At 39.8% G+C, this 18222-nt stretch overlaps 1 protein-coding gene across 1 annotated transcript in view; it reads right to left on the bottom strand.

Annotated features, from left to right (window-relative positions):
• Positions 1 to 18222, bottom strand: part of rbm19 (RNA binding motif protein 19) — a gene marked incomplete at its 5' end in the record, with an annotated part of 222851 nt that overhangs the window by 125776 nt on the left and 78853 nt on the right. The window contains 2 exons of the mRNA XM_033043004.1: positions 1194 to 1314; positions 5739 to 5844. Coding sequence (XP_032898895.1) covers positions 1194 to 1314; positions 5739 to 5844 — 227 coding nt within the window. The remainder of the gene's footprint in view (positions 1 to 1193; positions 1315 to 5738; positions 5845 to 18222) is intronic.

The following is an 18222-nucleotide window of genomic DNA, read 5'->3' as shown; positions in this document are numbered from 1 at the left end:
AGCAGGAAATACTGTGAAATACTTAGTTGGGTTGAAATTCAATAGTGCAATTTTTTTTTCCATTAGTGTGTGTGATTAATGCATTAATTTGCAATTGTGTTAATTGTGCATGTTAACGGTGATTAATTAATTGCCTTTGGCTCCCAGCTACTTTGGAGACTGAGTGTTTACCTAAGCAGTAATAATGACTTTGGACATCACCAAACAATCATGGACCTCATCCATCAAGTGTAACTTTTTCAGGATATTTTAAGCAAGACATGTTTGCAAATACCTTGAGTTCACTTCACGATATTTCAGCTCCTCCTACTCTGGCAGAGTAGACTGGCTCACTGAGAGCAGTTTTGGAATCTGTACATTAAGCAATACATCCAGCAAAAATAATAAGCTGCTGTCATTTTGACAGTATCACAATAGCAGGTGTTGATAGTTTTGCTGTAGTTGCAATTGAGATATACAGGCTAATAATAAATTGAATCAATTCTTCAAAGTTACAGTTTTCTAGTTTTGTTTGTGATTTTACTTCACTCACACTTTAAGGATAAAGATTCACGTTGTTTGAAAGAATTGCAAAGAGTTTATCAGCACAGTCAAACAGTGGAAATAGAATATTTCTTTTGAGTATAGTAGTTAGCATAAATAGCAAATAGCATCCTTGACTGGTACATCGTTTTTTGACACAACTATCCAATCTTACCTTGTGCTGCGCTGTCAAAATTACAGGAATTGATCAAAGATTTTGACGCCTATCAATTTTGATTTTGGAAGGGTGGGAGGGTGAGCAAGATGGAGGGAGGGTGAGAAGGAGGGAGGGAGGGTGAGAAGGAGGAGGGAGGGTGACAAGGAGGGAGGGAGGGGATTAGGAGGGAGGGTGAGATGGAGGGAGGGTAAAGAGGGAGGAAAGGAAGAAGGAAACCAGAAGACAGAAGAATAGACAAAAGCCCAAAAGAGATGGGAAGGGAAGGAGTGAATATGCCCAGGACCATTATCAAGAGAAATCTCTTCTTTTCCTTTCTCCTTCTGCCGACCAGCAAAAACTCAACCACACCATCTCTCTTACACTTGGAGCAGACACAAAGCTGCTTACATCGCTCTATTAATGCCCTACAGTGTGACTTACGATACCTTTCTAAATAGTAAATCTCAATAATTTTCACCCGTTGAAGTACTAATTTGCAACAAAATTTGTTTACCATAGTAATGCTCGGCTGTTTTTCGGCGTAATTCCTCCAATGTATCTTCAGAGTCAGCCCATTCCAGTACTAAACGTCGACCATACAAGTGAGTACTATGGCAAAGAGCATTGAAGGCTTTCTGCAGGAACAAAAATGGATATTTCTGACTTCCTATCAATACATTTTGTACTAATTACTATTGTTCCCATTCCCAGAAACTTCACAAATCATAAAGAACAATTAAATAAACTACTGACATGTCTATTCATACAATACGTTTAACACTAGTATGGAAAACAGCTGCAAGAGCAGAACTACTTAGTCTTATCATAGTACAAATATTTGTTCCACAATTGGCAAGGAAGCATACTATAAATTCAACCACGTTGGTACAAACATGCTAAAGAAACAAAATGGTCACGTAAAATGACAAATCACCATTAAGCTGAAGAAATAAAGCATGAAATAAAATAGACTGAAAAATGTAACTGCTGGAATTAGTTACCACTAGCGAGAGTTAGTGAAGCCTGCTGGATAATCAGAATTGCTTGATGCATTGTCTGATACTTTTGACTGATCTAGAAAAGCATGCAGTGCATTCAGAAAGTATTCAGACGCCTTCACATTTTCCACACTTTGTTACGTAACAGCCTTATTCTAAAATGGATTAAATATATATATATTTTATTATCAATCTACACACAATACCCCATAATAAAAAAGCGAAAACAGATGTTTAGAAATTTTTGCAAAGTAATTAAAAAGAAATAACTGAAATATCACAATTACATAAGTATTCAGAGATTTTACTCAGTACTTTGTTGATGCATCTTTGACAGCGATTAGCCTCAAGTCTTCTTGGATATGACACTAAAAGCTCGGCACACCTGTATTTGGGTAATTTCTCCCATTCTTCTCTGCAGATCCTCTCAAGCTCTGTCAGGTTGGATGGGGAACGTCGATGCACAGCTATTTTCAGGTCCCTCCAGAGATGTTCAATCGGGTTCAAGTCCGGGGTCTAACTGGGCCAGTCAAGGACATTCACAGACTTGTCACACTCCTACATTGTCTTGGTTGTGTGCTTAGGGTCATTGTCCTGTTGGAAAGTGAACCTCTGCCCCAGACTGAAGTCCAAAATACTCTGAAGCAGGTTTTCATCAAGGATCGCTCTGTATTTTGCTCCGTTCATCTTTCCTTCAATCCCGACTAGTCTCGCAGTTCCTGCCGCTAATAAACATCCCCACACATGATGCAGCCAACATCATGCTTCACCGTAGGTATGGTATTGGCCAGGTGATGAGCGGTGCCTGGTTTCCTCTAGACATGATGCTTGGCATTCAGGCCAAAGAGTTCAATCTTGGTTTCATCAGACCAGAGAATCTTGTTTCTCATGCCTTCAAACTCCAAGCGGGCTGTCATGTGCCTTTTACTGAGGAGTAGCTTCCGTCCGGCCACCATAAAAGCCTGATCGATGGAGTGCTGCAGATATAGCTGTCCTTCTGGGAGGTTCTCCCATCTCCACAGATTGTCATAGCAAAGGGTCTGAATACTTATGGAAATGTGATATTTCAGTTATTTATTTTTAATTACTTTGCAAAAATTCCTAAACACCTATTTTGGCATCTTCATTCTGTGGTATTGTGTGTAGATTAATGATTAAAAAAATGAATTCAATCTATTTAAAAATAAGGCTGTAACATAACAAAATGTGAAAAAAGTGAAAGGGTCTGAATACTTTCTGAATGCACTGTCTATCTAGAATTTCATTGGTACCTGCAAATTATACTGGTTTTGGGGAACATTGTCAACAACCGAAGGGGTTTTAGGGAAAACGTTTAAGTAGAGAACAACGGAAACCAAACTTTTAAGCAGAGAACAACGGAAACCAAAAGTCTACACTAAAATCTGGGCCAGGAATTTATGACTAATCTGCTGAACAGACTTCAAAACTTGGCTGCCTAGAAATTAGCTGGCACCTAGACAGACATGTTAATTGAGTATAGCAGAGTACGGCAATAACCCCTTCAGCCTTCAGTCTGCTACTTGACAATTCAGTAGTAGTTCCATGCAAAGTATGGGGTGCTTCAAATTTGGCCCATTACATTTACATTAACATTGGGAACTGAGTGGAAGTTAAAGTTGTATCAAGCACAACATTTTGATGACATTCCCTGTTACTATTAAGATCTTCTTGAGTCTGTAATGATTTAAACTCTTCAATACTTAATTTTATGGTGATATCAATCACCGCATCCATAACATGGTAATATTCCAATTTTAACGCGATTGTTTGACAGGATGTTTAGGATGATATGCTATATTTCCCCATTGGTTATTTTTGTTAGGGTATAATTATAATCTATTCTTTATTATCTTATTACAGATCAAAGGCTCACTGCAATATACATTTTATAACCATATCATCCTTGATAAATATTTGGACAGGGTTAAAATGGGTTAAAGATTCATGATGTATGAAACAGTATTTTTGTCTGGAACAGAATCTTCTAAAAATTGGTCAAGTTAAGCTGCTTGGGGAAGTTTTGACCACAGCGAATGATGCTTAATGGTTTAATCACTGCCTACTTGAAGCACTTTTGTTCGCTATATTATTCAGGGGCCAAAAACAAATAGAATCTGGAGGTATTTTGCTCAAGCTTCAAGCTGGCTTTGACTCTCCAGATCTCCAGAGTACCTCATCAAATAAAAACTAGGATCTGCTTCAAATCCATTGCAAGCATTTACAAATATTAAGAACAACCTGAAATTAACTTCTGAAGAAGGGTTTCGGTCCGAAACGTTGCCTATCTCCTTCGCTCCATAGATGCTGCTACACCCGCTGAGCATTTTTGTGTACCTTCTGAAATTAACTTAGATGTTCTTAACAAGTTCACCTAGAAGGGATGCCTATCTTAAAACTAACCAAAACCTATAGGTTATATAACAATAGAGATTTAAATTGAGTAACTAGCAGGGACAACTCTTTGGCATTGGTTTTGTGAGGGTAATCTGGACAATCATGCACTGATGCACAAATGCAGAAGAATTACACTTGCTAACTGTTCTTTACCATCATTTTCCTAACTGTTAGACCTGATGCAGGAATAATCTCTCTATTCATATGTCTGTAGATGGATTAATTGAAAGAACAGAAATTTAGACGTTAATTTGTTTTCATTTATTGTTTATAGATTTATAATTGCTAAACTTGCTAGATTATGAAGTGTCTGTAAATTTTAGCTTTAATTTTAGTTTTTTAGAGTAGAGATAGCACGGAAACAGGCCCTTGGGCCAACCGAATACACACCAACCAGCGACCCCCATACAGTAGCAATATCCTTCACACTAGGGACAATTTACAATTTTACCAAAGCCAAATTGACCTACAAAACTGTACGTCTTTGGAATTTGTTTTTACTTTTTAATTCATTTTACTTATTTGTTTAATAGATTTTTATTATTTCATAAGGGCCACATAAATTGTGGGGTTAAGTTAAAATTGTAGTACTGTTTGACAAGGGGGGGGCAGTTGAACTTTTTCCATGCGTTATCTAAAGTCAATCAAACGTCTCACATCTTTCCTGTAATGTGGTGCCCAGAACTGTAAAAATACTCCAAATATGGCCTAACTAAAGATTGATAAAACTGCAAAATAACTTACCGACTACTATACTCAATGAAGGCAAGTGTGCCATATACCTTTTCTGGGAGCTATGAATTTGAACGCTGAGATCTCTCTGTATATCAATGCTGTTAAGGGTCCTGCCATTTTCTGTACACTTTCTTTTTACATTTGACTACATGTAACACCTTTCACTTGTCCACATTAAACTCCATCTGCCATTTCTCTGTCCATATTTCCAACTGATTTATACCGTGTTATCCTTAGACAACCTTCCTCACTGTCCATAACTCGGCCAATATTCGTGTAGTCTGAAAACATACTAATTAGCCAACCTACATTTATATATGAGCCGACCACTGCGGAACACCATGGGTCACAGACGTCAGGTTAACATATCACCCCTCCACAACTATCCGCTGTCTTCCACAACTAACCTAATTTTGAACCCAATTGTTTATGAATCCAATTATAGTGGTTTAAACATTAACTTTAAATTATTTTATTAATCATTGAATTTTTGGGGTCATTTTTAAATGTTTTCGATCAACAATGGCATTTAAAAACAGTGAAAAGACCATTTGCAGCAGCAAGTTGTGAAAAGCCACCAGGGTGAGGTTCAGGATGTGTAGTCTAATTCCAAGTTGTTGCTATTGGCTCACTCCAAATAAACCACAATCGCAAATGACACGTTTGGTTATAGGACCAGTGTAAGGGATGAACAATGTAATGGGTTAGATCGAGCAACATCCAGCCCATAGACACAAAAAGCTGGAGTAATTCAGCGGGACAGGCAGCATCTCTGGAGAGAAGGAATGGGTGACGTTTCGGGTCGAGACCCTTCTTCAGACTGAAGACCAATTTATTCCGTAGTCACAGTGATCAAATCACTTTGTCAAGAAGATTTGTACATAACTAGATTATCTTGCTGAATACTGTACCTTTGCTTCTTGTTTAGTGAGAAACTCAACAAATCCAAAGCCCCTGTGTGTGCCAGTTCCTCCCATTTTCTTAGGCAATCGGACACTCTTTATTTCTCCAAAAGTACTGAAATAGAAAAACATATTGACGAATTCAATACAGTAGAACATTTTTACACTGTGTATCCAAAACAACCACAGTAGCTAAATGTTATGAACAGATTTGGCATTTCTGAATTCTAGGCAATGAAATTTTAGTTTGTTTCACTTTAGAAACAGTACACATTAACACATGTTGATTTGGTGGCAATGCAATACGCATGTAAACGTTAACAAATTTTAGACTGTTTTAGTGATTCATAACATTGTCAAATATTTACATAAACAAACATCACTTGTATTTAACTTCTATTGGATAAGGAAAATTCCAACTAGCTTGAGTAACTGATATAACAGAGATCTGTGGAAACATCAATAAATTAACCTTAACTGACTCCAAGTAACTGAAGTAGAGTTTTTTTTATAGAAGTAAAATGTAAAGACTATTATTGTTGTCCAAGTCACTGTACACCTCTCCAATATTACCTCCTTAAAACTATTTTTCTACCTGTAACCATCTATCAACTTTAATCTCCTACACCTGACGTTACAATTTAAAATAGTTCATAGCTGTTGAGTACGATGCACAGGTGAAAAACCTTGCTGTTCGCTAATAATGAAGATCCTAAAGATTATTTTCAATCACTTCAGCAATTTTGACAAAAAGTCTCTTGTTGGTGAAATAAAGAGATAGGGACAGGTATGAAATATTGCAAAATGGTCAGTGATTTAAGACGAAAGATGAAAAGATCTTTTTAAAAGGGATGAAAAGCAAACAGCAATTAGAACTTAAAGGCTCAAAACTTCAGTCACAATGCAAGTGCAATGCATGAGAAACATATGCTAGTTTGACCCTGACATAGCACATATCAGAAATCGGTGCTCAAAACTCATTAGCATGAGTACAGCAGTGCCAATCACACTCCTTAGTATATTCACAGAAACCTGCATAGAAATAGGTCAACCAAAAGCACCCACTGACCAGGTACTAAATATTTAACACAAGTGAACAGAGAAAGATCATTTTGTGTTGTTATCGAGTGGGTAGATTTATTTTTGGTACTTTGATTTGGTTGTATCATATTTTCATGATTTGCACCGAGATGGTCAAGAACAAATGGACAGTAACTGAAAGGTGGTGGAGATTAATGCTAAATCAGCTTTAAATGATCATTCCTAAATATCCTTGAAAAGGTGCAGAGGTTCCCCAGCTGACCGACTGTAATATCTGTAGTTAAGGAAATCCCATATTGCTATTAGATAGGTAATTCTAGAATTGTGACCCAGCAACAATAACGGTTTAGCTTGTAAACTATATTGGAGGATGCAGGGCAGCTACCGGATTGTTCCCCCTGAGCTTCAATAATACTTTTATTTTCAGATGTGCAAAATGCAAACGCACAGTGATTTTTCTTTCTGATGAACAGTCCATTAGAATATTGCTATACCCAAGCACGTTTTAGCACCATTTTCAAAGTCCAGTCCATGCTCCAATTGTTACAAGTGTTGCCCGTTTCAAGCAAGCCCCAGACTGTCACTTTCCTTCCTTGGACGTCTGGATCAAAGAGTGAACCAATGTCCCTCTCCTCACCCGTCCACCTTTGTTCCTGGGGGTGCCACCCACAGCCAATCTCAAGGGTGTGGTAGGTCAGACCCCAGTTCTCTCTGATAAGACACAAAAAGATGGTGTAACTCAGTGGGACAAGCAGCATCTCTGGAGAGAAGGAATGGGTGACGTTTCAGGTTGAGATCCTGCTTCAGACCAGTTCCCTCTCCTCTCTACAGGGCTTGCTTGTTGCCCGCTGTGTCTGTTGTCGTCACAGGTTCCATCCTCCTGGTCTCTGGGGCTGGCTCGGCAGGCTCACCCTTCCAGGCCACTGTTTGCCGGGTCTTATGAGCAGGGGACCAACCCGATAGCTACTCCCTGCAGGCTGTGGTCCGCCAGGTAGTATTCAGCCGTGGAGGACTCGCTGGCAGCTTTCCCCATAGGCCGCGGCACTTCAACTGTTTCAAGCTATTGGCAGTTGTACATAATACTCCATCACTCCCCAAGGGTGTTAAGAAAGTCTTGAAGCACTGCGAATCATTTTATAGATTATACCCACTGCAGCTACCTTATATTGCTGGACACCAATGAATGTTCATATGGAGAAGGATACACATCAAGCAGGATTCTGAATGCAGTGTTTGGAGCTGCGGTCACCTAGTTAATAAAATAACTTCCTTCACATCGTCAGATGGTGTATTTTGGACGTGGAAGGTCTTTGCTCAACATGGAGCTGAAATCACTGCTGAATAATATGCAAGATTTCTTCAATCTGGGCATCGCTGCTGCTCAGTACTCAAGATAGGGTCAAATTTACTTCATGTGCTGACAACTCCTGAGAGTATACAAATGTAGGGGCAGGATGTTATGGTGTCACACAACATCAATCACTCTCCAGCACATGAAATGAACTGGGCCAGGGGCGCCAGTGGAGCATACCAGCTCGATTCTGAGGCACTTCACCAGTCTGAAGAAGGGTCTCGACCCGAAACGTCGCCTATTACCTTCGCTCCATAGATGCTGCCTCACCCGCTGAATTTCTCCAGCATTTTGTCTACCTCACCAGTTGTGAATCTCAGTTGGAACTGCCTTTGAAAATCTTAAGTCTTCAAGCACGTTATTCCTGTCAGGTTGATGAAGGATTGCTGTTCCAAGGAGCGTTTGGGTAATTGACCCTCAGAGCTGTTCTTCTCCATCTCTTTTAACCCCCTCTGGCAAGGGGAGCTCGCCACTGGGCACTGTCTTCCCTATCCTGATCATGTTAGAGGTTCAGTTGGGTAAAAACAAACTCCCATTGCATATCAACCGTCTCCAGAGTTCTCAGCAAAAATTTCCACCAATTCTCCACAACTTGAAATCATTTCCAAATTTGGATGCAGCAGTCCTGATAAATGTTGAGTACAAGAATAATATCACTTTTAATGGAATGCTGGGGCAGAAAACAATTCAAAACATCTCAGTTGGTAATCTACTTCCTTATTTGCGGCACTAGCAAAGTCACTGTGGATGGGATTGGTATATTTTACAAAAAACTTTTTGCCATCTAACTCATATATTGTTGCCAAAGCAGTAACGATTGGGACAAATACTTTTAAAATGTATCCTACTGAAACATAATTTGTGTGCAATGGTATTCCATCCCAAGAAAAGCTAATCAATATAGTTTTACGCCGGTAATAAAGATCACATTTAATGCACTACTCTCAAAGCATTTTTTAGCTAACAACTAACACCCATCTTTAAACAGCTACGCATGTTTTCATGGAAAGGATAAAGTAATTTATTCTGCACTGATAGAGAAAGGCAACATTCAAGAACTTTGGCAGACCAGTTAAATTAACTCGCATCAAAGGTCCAACAAAAACATTACCTGCTTAAGGAAAATTCTGACAGATCATTTGATCAGGTTTTGATGGCAAGTGTACTGAAGTACAGTGAAAAACTTTGTTTTGCATACTATCTAATCAGATGAGATAATATATAAAAACATATTCCTTTCCATTCAAAATAAATTACACAGAACCTTAATATAACTGATTTAAAATTCAATAGAAAATAGCAACTATGATCTACAAATAAACAAAGTATACAATTTACTGGGTCTACACAAAACAAACACCTGGCAGATTACCCCAAAATAAGAAAGGAACACTAGAATGATTATTCATAAAAGAAGGACCTCCTTAATTATACCTTTTCTGATTTTTAACAGCCATAAATATTCTCGTGCCCATGTACAATATATTTTAATTTTAATTAAATTTTTTATACTTAACAATTCAACATTGCATTCTGCATATTAGACCAAAATGAAGCATTAGCCTAGAATTTGCAGTAATCATCGTCATAATAAGGAACTGAGAAACTGAAACTACATTCAATGCTAACCTAGTGCACCCAGCATGATCAGGCATTTATCTTCAGCATCTCTTGGAACACTACAGTGTACAAATTTGGGATTATGGAAACCACAAATGAATCTGCACGTTCTCTTTCAAAACTCTGCCTATGAAGTATTCAAGGAGGGAAATCTAAGTTAAGTAAAAATGTTCTGCATAAGCTATCATGACTGTTCCGGCGCCTTGAACAATCATTCAAAAATAAGCTGAATGTCCCAAACTGTGCAACATCTGTGTAATGACAGAACCGATTTATTAGATCTAATAGGAGATGCGAGAAGGGTGGCTGAAGCCGAGGTTAAAGGAGACATCAAAACAGCTGCAAAACAGATGCAAACACAGTAAATCCACTTTGTTCTGTAGCCTTTTCGTGACCTTTAATACAATGAAAATTCAAATGTTAGGCTTCAAGAGATGCTTGCCATTATTAAATTGGCACTGCTAGAATGAAGGAACAAAGCATTAGTCATGTAGCTTTAAGACAAATCCACCATCAGCCACAGGGATCACAAGTGTAAGCACAAAAGAGAAAGCAGTGCTTTCAAAGCACGACAGCAAATCTGAAAGGTGGACTGGTACTTTAAAATCAGAATCGCAGATAAAAAGTCATTGTTTAAGACCCTTAACACTTCCGTTTAATTGTAAACAGTTAATCGCATTTAATGAAATTGATATGTTAAATGTAGAATAAAATATAGAAGTCTGTACATGTCATATTAACAAGCATTAGAATTTAAAGAATGTAAAGGTTGCTTTCCATTCGACACTTGTTAATTAATTTTTTTATGTCTCTTGTTGAGTGAATTTAGAATATCCACTTCCTATCTAAGATAATATTAATATATTGAGACAATGGCGGGGGGAATGTTGTCCGTTATTGTCAATTGTCCACTTTAACAGAGTGAGGTATTATCATTGTATAAGCGTTCTCGTCAGTGTTACCATCTCAGAGAAGGAAATGGCTTTGAATTGAGCCTGAAGCCAAACACTTCCCCAGTCCGAGTGAGGCTCGGTTCATTGCCTGTGTAGAATTTTAAATCAGACACTGAGGAATGGACGGGTGCAGTGAATGTCAGCGAATTACAAGGGATATCCAGTAATGCAAAGTATCCCCCCCAACACGCCCCCCCCCCCCCCTCTACCTGAGCCCAGTCCCGGATCACTTCAGTCGGAATCAGCTCTTTCCTGAGAGAAGAGGGTAGTTCTGAGAAGCACTATTGGATTCAGGTCTGTACAAGGTGTTTTTTTAAATCACTTTTTGGCTCCTGCTTTCTTGGTTTCACTGCTTTCAGTTTCGCCTGGGCTTTTATCAACTTCTTAGCCACTTTCACCTCTTTGACTGCGGCCGGGGAGACAACATGAGCCAGGGGTGGCGTGGGCAGTCAGGGCTGCAAGTGGCAGGGGAGTCAGTGAGAGTCTGGGGTGGCGTGGGCAGCCGCAACTGTAAGCAGCAGGGGTGGCAGCGCAAGCTGGGGGGGGGGGTGCTGGGAGCCGCAGTTAGGTCCGCTTGTTATAATCAAAATCCGTTACAAAGAGGTCCGTTAAAACGAGGGTTTACTGTATATAAATTGAAATCCACACCGAAGCTTTATTCATAAGTACCTCTTCAGCTAAAGGGCTATTTGGAAAAAATATTTTAAATTAATTTCCGAATGTCAAAATTTCTCAACGTGAAAAGACCAATGAATGATTTAGAACATGGGAATTACCACGAAGCAGCAAGGCAATTAATACCATTTGAAGCCTAATCTGGGTTTATAGCCGTCATTCAAATTAAATTTCTGTTTCTTTTCCCTATCATTCTCTGACCTGAAACAGGCATGTTCAAACAAAATAAGTTCTTGTTATCCAAACCATCCGCTTCTCTGAATACCGTGAACACTTCAATTTTTTTTCCCCAGTCAATTATTTTTCAATAATCCATCCACAGACTCTTGTATCTTCCAACCACCATTGTTTCTATATTTGATTCTATTCACTAGATATCGGGTGGCGCCACCGCGATGGCTGCCTCGCCAACAGTCTGTCAGTCCCCTTTAACTGTGGACTTTAACACCGTGGAGCTGCGGTCTCCAGTAAGAAGCCGCCGACAAAGGAGCTCCATGCTGCGGAGTGTTCCGATCTGTCCCGACGCCGGAGTTTCGATCATCCCAACGCAGACCGTCAGTAGCGGCAAGTGTGGAGGGGTCAAAGGCCCCGACCATGGGTGATCAAAGGAAGAGGATGACTGAACTTTATTGCCTTACATCACAGTGAGGAATGTTTACTCCACTGTGGTGGATGTTTATGTTAAATTTTATTTTATGTGGCAGTGTGTATTGTTGCTTTTCACTTAGTATGGCTGTATGGTAAACTCAAATTTCACTGTACCATAGTTGGTTAAGTGAAAATAAATCCGAACTTGAACTTGATAATCAAGAACGATGTTGCTGTACTGAGGAATAGCCAAGTCTATCCCTCATTACTGGCAGCTGATGGGAAGCAGCTGTAAAGTGGGAAGCGGCTGTAAAAGGACAGCACCGCTGGGGGAGAAAGAGTTCCTTTCACAGCGTGTGGGGAGTCTGGCCAGGGGTAAAGTTGCGAGGAGGTGAGGGGCATTGAGAAGGAGGGGGTCGGGGACCATGCCAGCAACTCACTCACTCACCGCTGCCGCGGAGCTCCGGCCACACAGCCACCGCATTGTGGCTGGGGAAGGAAGTGGCTCGGATGGCTGCAAGCGGCCGCCCGGACCGGACAGCAGAACCGGCCGCAACCTCAGCGCCTTCTGCCGGTCCGCTCACCTCTGAAATGTTCTCCGTCTGAACACCTCTCTCCTGCCACTCGCCGGCCTTGCTCATGTCAGCAGATCCCCACAAATCCTTAAATTCCGACTGCCGCTGGGAGCAGGACATTGCCTCACCTGCTGCGCTGGGTAATACTGCATGACATTCACTGCCCGGTCCATGTCTTTCAATGTAGCGAGGGGACCACTCAAGAGCGGGTCAGCGGGCGATGGATAACAGGACAGTGGGCGGTGGAGCTTACTCCTGTGTCAGTGCGAGTAACCTCAATTGGTCCCTTTATCGCACTGACACAGGAGTAAGCTTCACCGCCCGTTGTCCTGTTATCCATTGCCTGCTGACCCACTCTTGGACTGGTCCCCTCACTATCCGGTCTACATTGAAAGACACGGACCGGGCAGTGAATGCCATGCAGTATCACCCAGCGCAGCAAGTGAGGCCATGTCCTGCTCTTGGCGGCAGTCGGAATTGAAGGATTTGTGGGGAGCAGCTGACATGAGTGAGGCCGGCGAACGGCAGAGGTGTTCAGATAGAGAGCACTGCCAGAGGTGAGCGGGCCGGCAGAAGGCACTGAGGTCCCAGCGGCCGTTCGCAGCCACCCGAGCTACTTCCCTCCCCGGCCACAATGCGGTGGCTCCGTGCCCGGAGCCAGACTCCCCACACGTTGTGAAAGGAACTCTCCCCACAATTGGTCCCTTGAACTAGTATTGTCATTCAATAAGATCACAACTGATTCAACTTGTCCCGGCGTGCACTGTTTTTCCCACCATCTTTCCACCTGCCGTCATCCTCCACCCATTCAGTAATTCAGAATGGAGGAGATTTGGAAGCCTTGGGCAAATTGAATTGCTACTTTCGTTATTTTTATTTTTTATTTTTTGACATACCGAGTGTCTTCTAACACTCTGTGTCTTTTTTGGGAAATAAAGAACATGAAACCCATCTTCTGTCAAAAATGATTTTTAAAAAAAAAATATAGACACTCCTGAATCAGAAATAAATTGCAGAACCCTTGTTAGGAGATCTGCGAGGTTATCATCAATTCCTTTAAAATCCTAGGAGAAAGCCTTGAGAAGAGGATTGGTCTTCAGAGTGGCAATATTAACTTCAATATTGACAGAAAAGGTGGCATTAATACTCCTTTTCATGTCAAATATGCAACACCATCACTTACCCCAACAGTATCATAAGTTGAATAGTGCATTAGGGTTGCACAATTGATTACAGAGTAATAGAAAATGAAAAATTCCCATGGCGTAGTTTTAAAATTGAATGATATACAATGCAGCCCTGTGTAACGGCAGTGCGGGATAACAAATTCACCCTTACAGAACTCACAAGTCACAGACAAAATATTTGAGAAACAGAATTAAAATGTGCTCTTATGGTGAGTAAATGCAAATACACATAGAATACTAAAAAAGTGTCAATTTTCACAAAAGGGGATTGTGTGGCAGAAAATTGTGATGCGAGTGATTTTCTAAATAAATAGAGCAGGGTGATTTTGTAACTTAACACCAAAGGAGTAAAAAACAGATGGTATGAATGCAAAGTGAGTTACATAAAGTAAGAAGTCAATTGCTGTTTCACAGGAAGTGCTTTGGAGCATTATTTCCACGAAAATATGAACGAGCCAGGTGCGTTCCTGTTCTTTGATATTGCTCACCTTAGGGTACAAGCAATGGACAAGGTACAGAAATGCCAGACCAAGACCCAAATCTGGACCTTAAAATAAGGTTCGATTAGGTTCATGAAAAGTGCATTACAATACCATAAACACACACCTTTTTGTAAGTACATTTATTGTCATTTATATAGCATTTTCAACACAGTAAAATGTTTGAAGCCAGGCATAATATGATGTTGAGCCATAAACAGAGATATTGGTGGACATAACCAAATTTGGGTCAAAGAAGTGGATTTTCCAGAAGAGTTTGAGGGATTTAGAGAGGCTACCCAAGAATTTAGGGTATTGGCAATGAGTAAGCCAGTTCCAAATCCATATGACTAAGTCACCATGAACGCCGTGCATCATAATCTTCTGGGTCAGCCTACCATGAGGGGCTTTATCAAAAGCCTTTCTAAAATCCATATATACAACACCCTACCTTCATTAATCTCCTTCGTCACCTCCTCAAAAAACTCAATTAAGTTAGTAAGATGCGACCTGCTGTGTACAAACCTATGCTGGCTAACCCTGATTAGCCCCTTCTCCTCCGAACGGGAGTAAATAATATCTCGAAGAATTCTCACCAATAGTTTCCCTACCACTGGCATGAGGCTCACTGGCATATAGTTTCCTGGATTCTTTCTACATCCCTGCTTAAACAAGGGAAAAGTAGGTATTCAGATTGTACCAAGAGGAAGATTGTCATCTTAGATAAAACTAAAATTCTTCCAATCAATATAATCAAATAAATTCTTCTTGAATATGGATAATTAATGAACCAGATTATGTTCCACTGTGGATATAACTTCAATGAGCTAGAAAACACAAACAATCCTTAAATTAGGAATTTGACAGCAATATTAGGGTGTTTTAGAATTACATGAACTTGTAATAAAATTATTTATATTATGGGCAAAGGCAGAAGATTTAATAACAAGTATATTTATTGTGACCAATTGTTATAGTATACTGGCCTTTTGCATGCATCATTCTCAAAAATGACCAATAAAATTAAGTTTTTACAACACCATGATAAATACTGTTGGCAAATAATGGTCTATTCTGATGCTGTACTTCACCATTCAATGGCAGAGCCTGTACCTGGTGGGATTCCCCAGCATCAAGTAGGATTAATGTAGAATTATTGTAAATGGGCGGTTGATGGCTGGTGAATACTCTTTGGAAGAAGGACCCGTTTCCACTGGATCTTAAAATGACTTTGTAACAATGCAATTACCACCTGGATCTGAGCCCTCAATGATTTGAATGGCAAAGGGTAGGGAACAATTTGGTATTCAAAGGGGAAGGTAAGCTACTTCACATTTCACTTTAATTAATGTAACTTTGCAATATCCTGAATATGCAAAAATCCGAAGGTATTGATCTTGACCTTGAATGTAATCAGTGATGAAGCCTCCACGGACATCTTGGACAAAGAATTTCAAAGATCCATTACCCTCCGGGTGAAAATATTTTTTTAATCTTGTCCTGAATAACCAATCCCTTACTTTTAAGATTTTGATCCCCATTCTTGATACCCTGGCCACGGGAATTATCATTCCTTTAGTTACCTAGACAAGATCTGAAATGATTTTGTACATTTCAATGAAATCACCCCTCATTTTCACAAAGGGGGATTGCGTAGCAGAAAATTGTGATGCGAGTGATTTTCTATATAAATAGAGATGGGTGATTTTGTAACTTAACGCCAAAGGAGTAAAAAACAGATGGTATGAATGCAAAGTGAGTTAGATAGAGTATGAAGTCAAGTGCAAATTGTTCAAAACTTAAAAGAGTACAGTTCCTGCCTGCTTGATCTCTCTTCACTGGATAATTCCTCCTGTCCACAAATGAATCCGATGAATCTCTGTTGCACTTATTTTGTCACAAGTATAAGAAAAAGAGCTGCACCCAATATTTGCTAGGAGAAAGGTAAGAGAATGGGGTTGAGAAGGAAAATAGATCAGCCATGATCAAATGACGAAGTAGACTCGATCGACTGACCGGCCTAATTCGGCTCCTTTGTCTTATGGTCTTTTTTCCTTCCTTGGTAAAAATCACCTACTTTAATTTAATGTCTTCCAAATTCTTCTCGCATGCCACAAATATCATCTTCCATCCGCACACCAGTCACATCTTTCCGTCTCTACCCCTTTTCACTTTCCACAAGGCCCACTGCCTCTGCAACTCCTTGGTTCAGTCATCCCTTCCCAGACAACCACCCTAGGTATTTTCCTCAGCAACCACAGGAGATGTAACACCTGTCCCTACATCTCCTTCTCTCCAGGTCTTACTGAGTTACTCCAACATTTTGTGTATATCTCCTTTTCACGTTCACCAAGGACCCAACAGCCCTACAAGGTGAGACAGGGGTTAACATACACCTATTCAAACTTTGTCTACTACATTTGCTGCTCCTTTTGTAAGTGAGACTCGTGTAGACAAGGCAACCATTTCGCTGAACGCTTGCGCTCTGTACACTTATGCAACACTGAAGAAGCTTGCACCACTCAGACAGCCAAGCGCCTACTTGATTGACAACCCATTTGTGACTTTAAATCATTTGCTCCCTCCTCAACTGGGGAAAAGAGCCTGTCGTGTATTCTATCCAAAAAAATGGATTCTTCGTCAGCACACTCTAAAGGACAGCAGAAATAGCTCCACACCACTCAATACACTGCATGAAGAACATATCATGTGACCTTTATGTCTGGGTCAAAAATTTGGAAATGTCCACATCATATGATCAAGTTGTTTTTGGCCTCTGCCCTGACAAATAGATGTGCAGAGGTGAACTCTTAAAAGGTAATTGTTAAGTGCATGCTTAGTTTTGAAATCACTTACGATATCTAGATTAGAGTGACTAGCTGCTCTATTCAAATGCTTTGATAAAGCTAGCCCTTACAGTCAAAGCCTTCTGCCTCTCTTGCAAATGCTCCATGGCTCCTTCCTTAAATATCAATTCCTGATTACCACTGTAACACAGTTAATATTGTGATCTATTGTAATAATTTAGCACAGTTACAACAAAAACCTAAAAAGATTTACGAAGAACAACAATATTTATAACAATTGACAAGAACACTCACTGATGTCGCAACACTGAAGGAGGATTGCAAAAACGAAGACAATTTCTCCTTGCAAATAAAGCACGTTAAAACAACGAGCTGAATTTACAATAAGTCCAACTGTTTACTTTTCACTAAATCTAATTCTCCGGAATAGCTCTGATTAATTGTTTAATATTATTCAAATATGTATTTACTTACTTATCCACATTTCAATTTTCTTAATAGGCATTGCAGACACATGTTTTTAATTAATTGGGCTAAAATATATTAATAATGTTATTTCACACTTTTTAAGAAAGTTACCAGAACTTATTTAAAACAAAATCATAATAAAATCACAACATTAAGCTAGTGATGTTTAAAGAATTTTCTGAAGTTTGAATGACTAAGTAAAAGATCACTGTCTTGTTCAAAGTGAGTGTTAGAGTAATTACTTGTGAACCTGTTCTGGTCATTGTCATGGGCAGGTACAAGCCCAATGATATTGATACACCACATGCCTGTTTTAAAAAAAATCCTCATCACAATTGCATATTACTTTAATGGGGAAGATCATAATTGAAAATGCAAGTACAAATGTTGATGGACTGGAAGATAATCTTGATATAGTTTATTTTGAAATCAGTTTAGTTGAATTTAGAGATACAGTACCAAGACCTAATAGAATTGTGTAAAGGTTATAAAATTATGAGGCAATGTTTAGTTTAGAGATACAGCGTGGAAACAGCTCTTCGGCTCACCGAACAGCCAGCAATCACCTCTACTTCAGTTCTATCATACACATTAGGGATAATTTACAGAAGCCAACTAAACCAACAAACTTGCACATCTTTGGAATGTGGGAGGAAATCCGTACACCTGGAGAAAACCCACGCGGTCACAGGAAGAACATACAAACTCCAGACAGACAGCAGCCGCAGTCAGGATCATACTCATGTCTC

The sequence above is a fragment of the Amblyraja radiata genome, chromosome 25, assembly GCF_010909765.2.
Source record: "Amblyraja radiata isolate CabotCenter1 chromosome 25, sAmbRad1.1.pri, whole genome shotgun sequence".
Taxonomy (NCBI): domain Eukaryota; kingdom Metazoa; phylum Chordata; class Chondrichthyes; order Rajiformes; family Rajidae; genus Amblyraja; species Amblyraja radiata.
The sequence above is the reverse complement of the archived record's forward strand: the minus strand, read 5'-3'. Positions and strand labels throughout refer to the sequence as shown.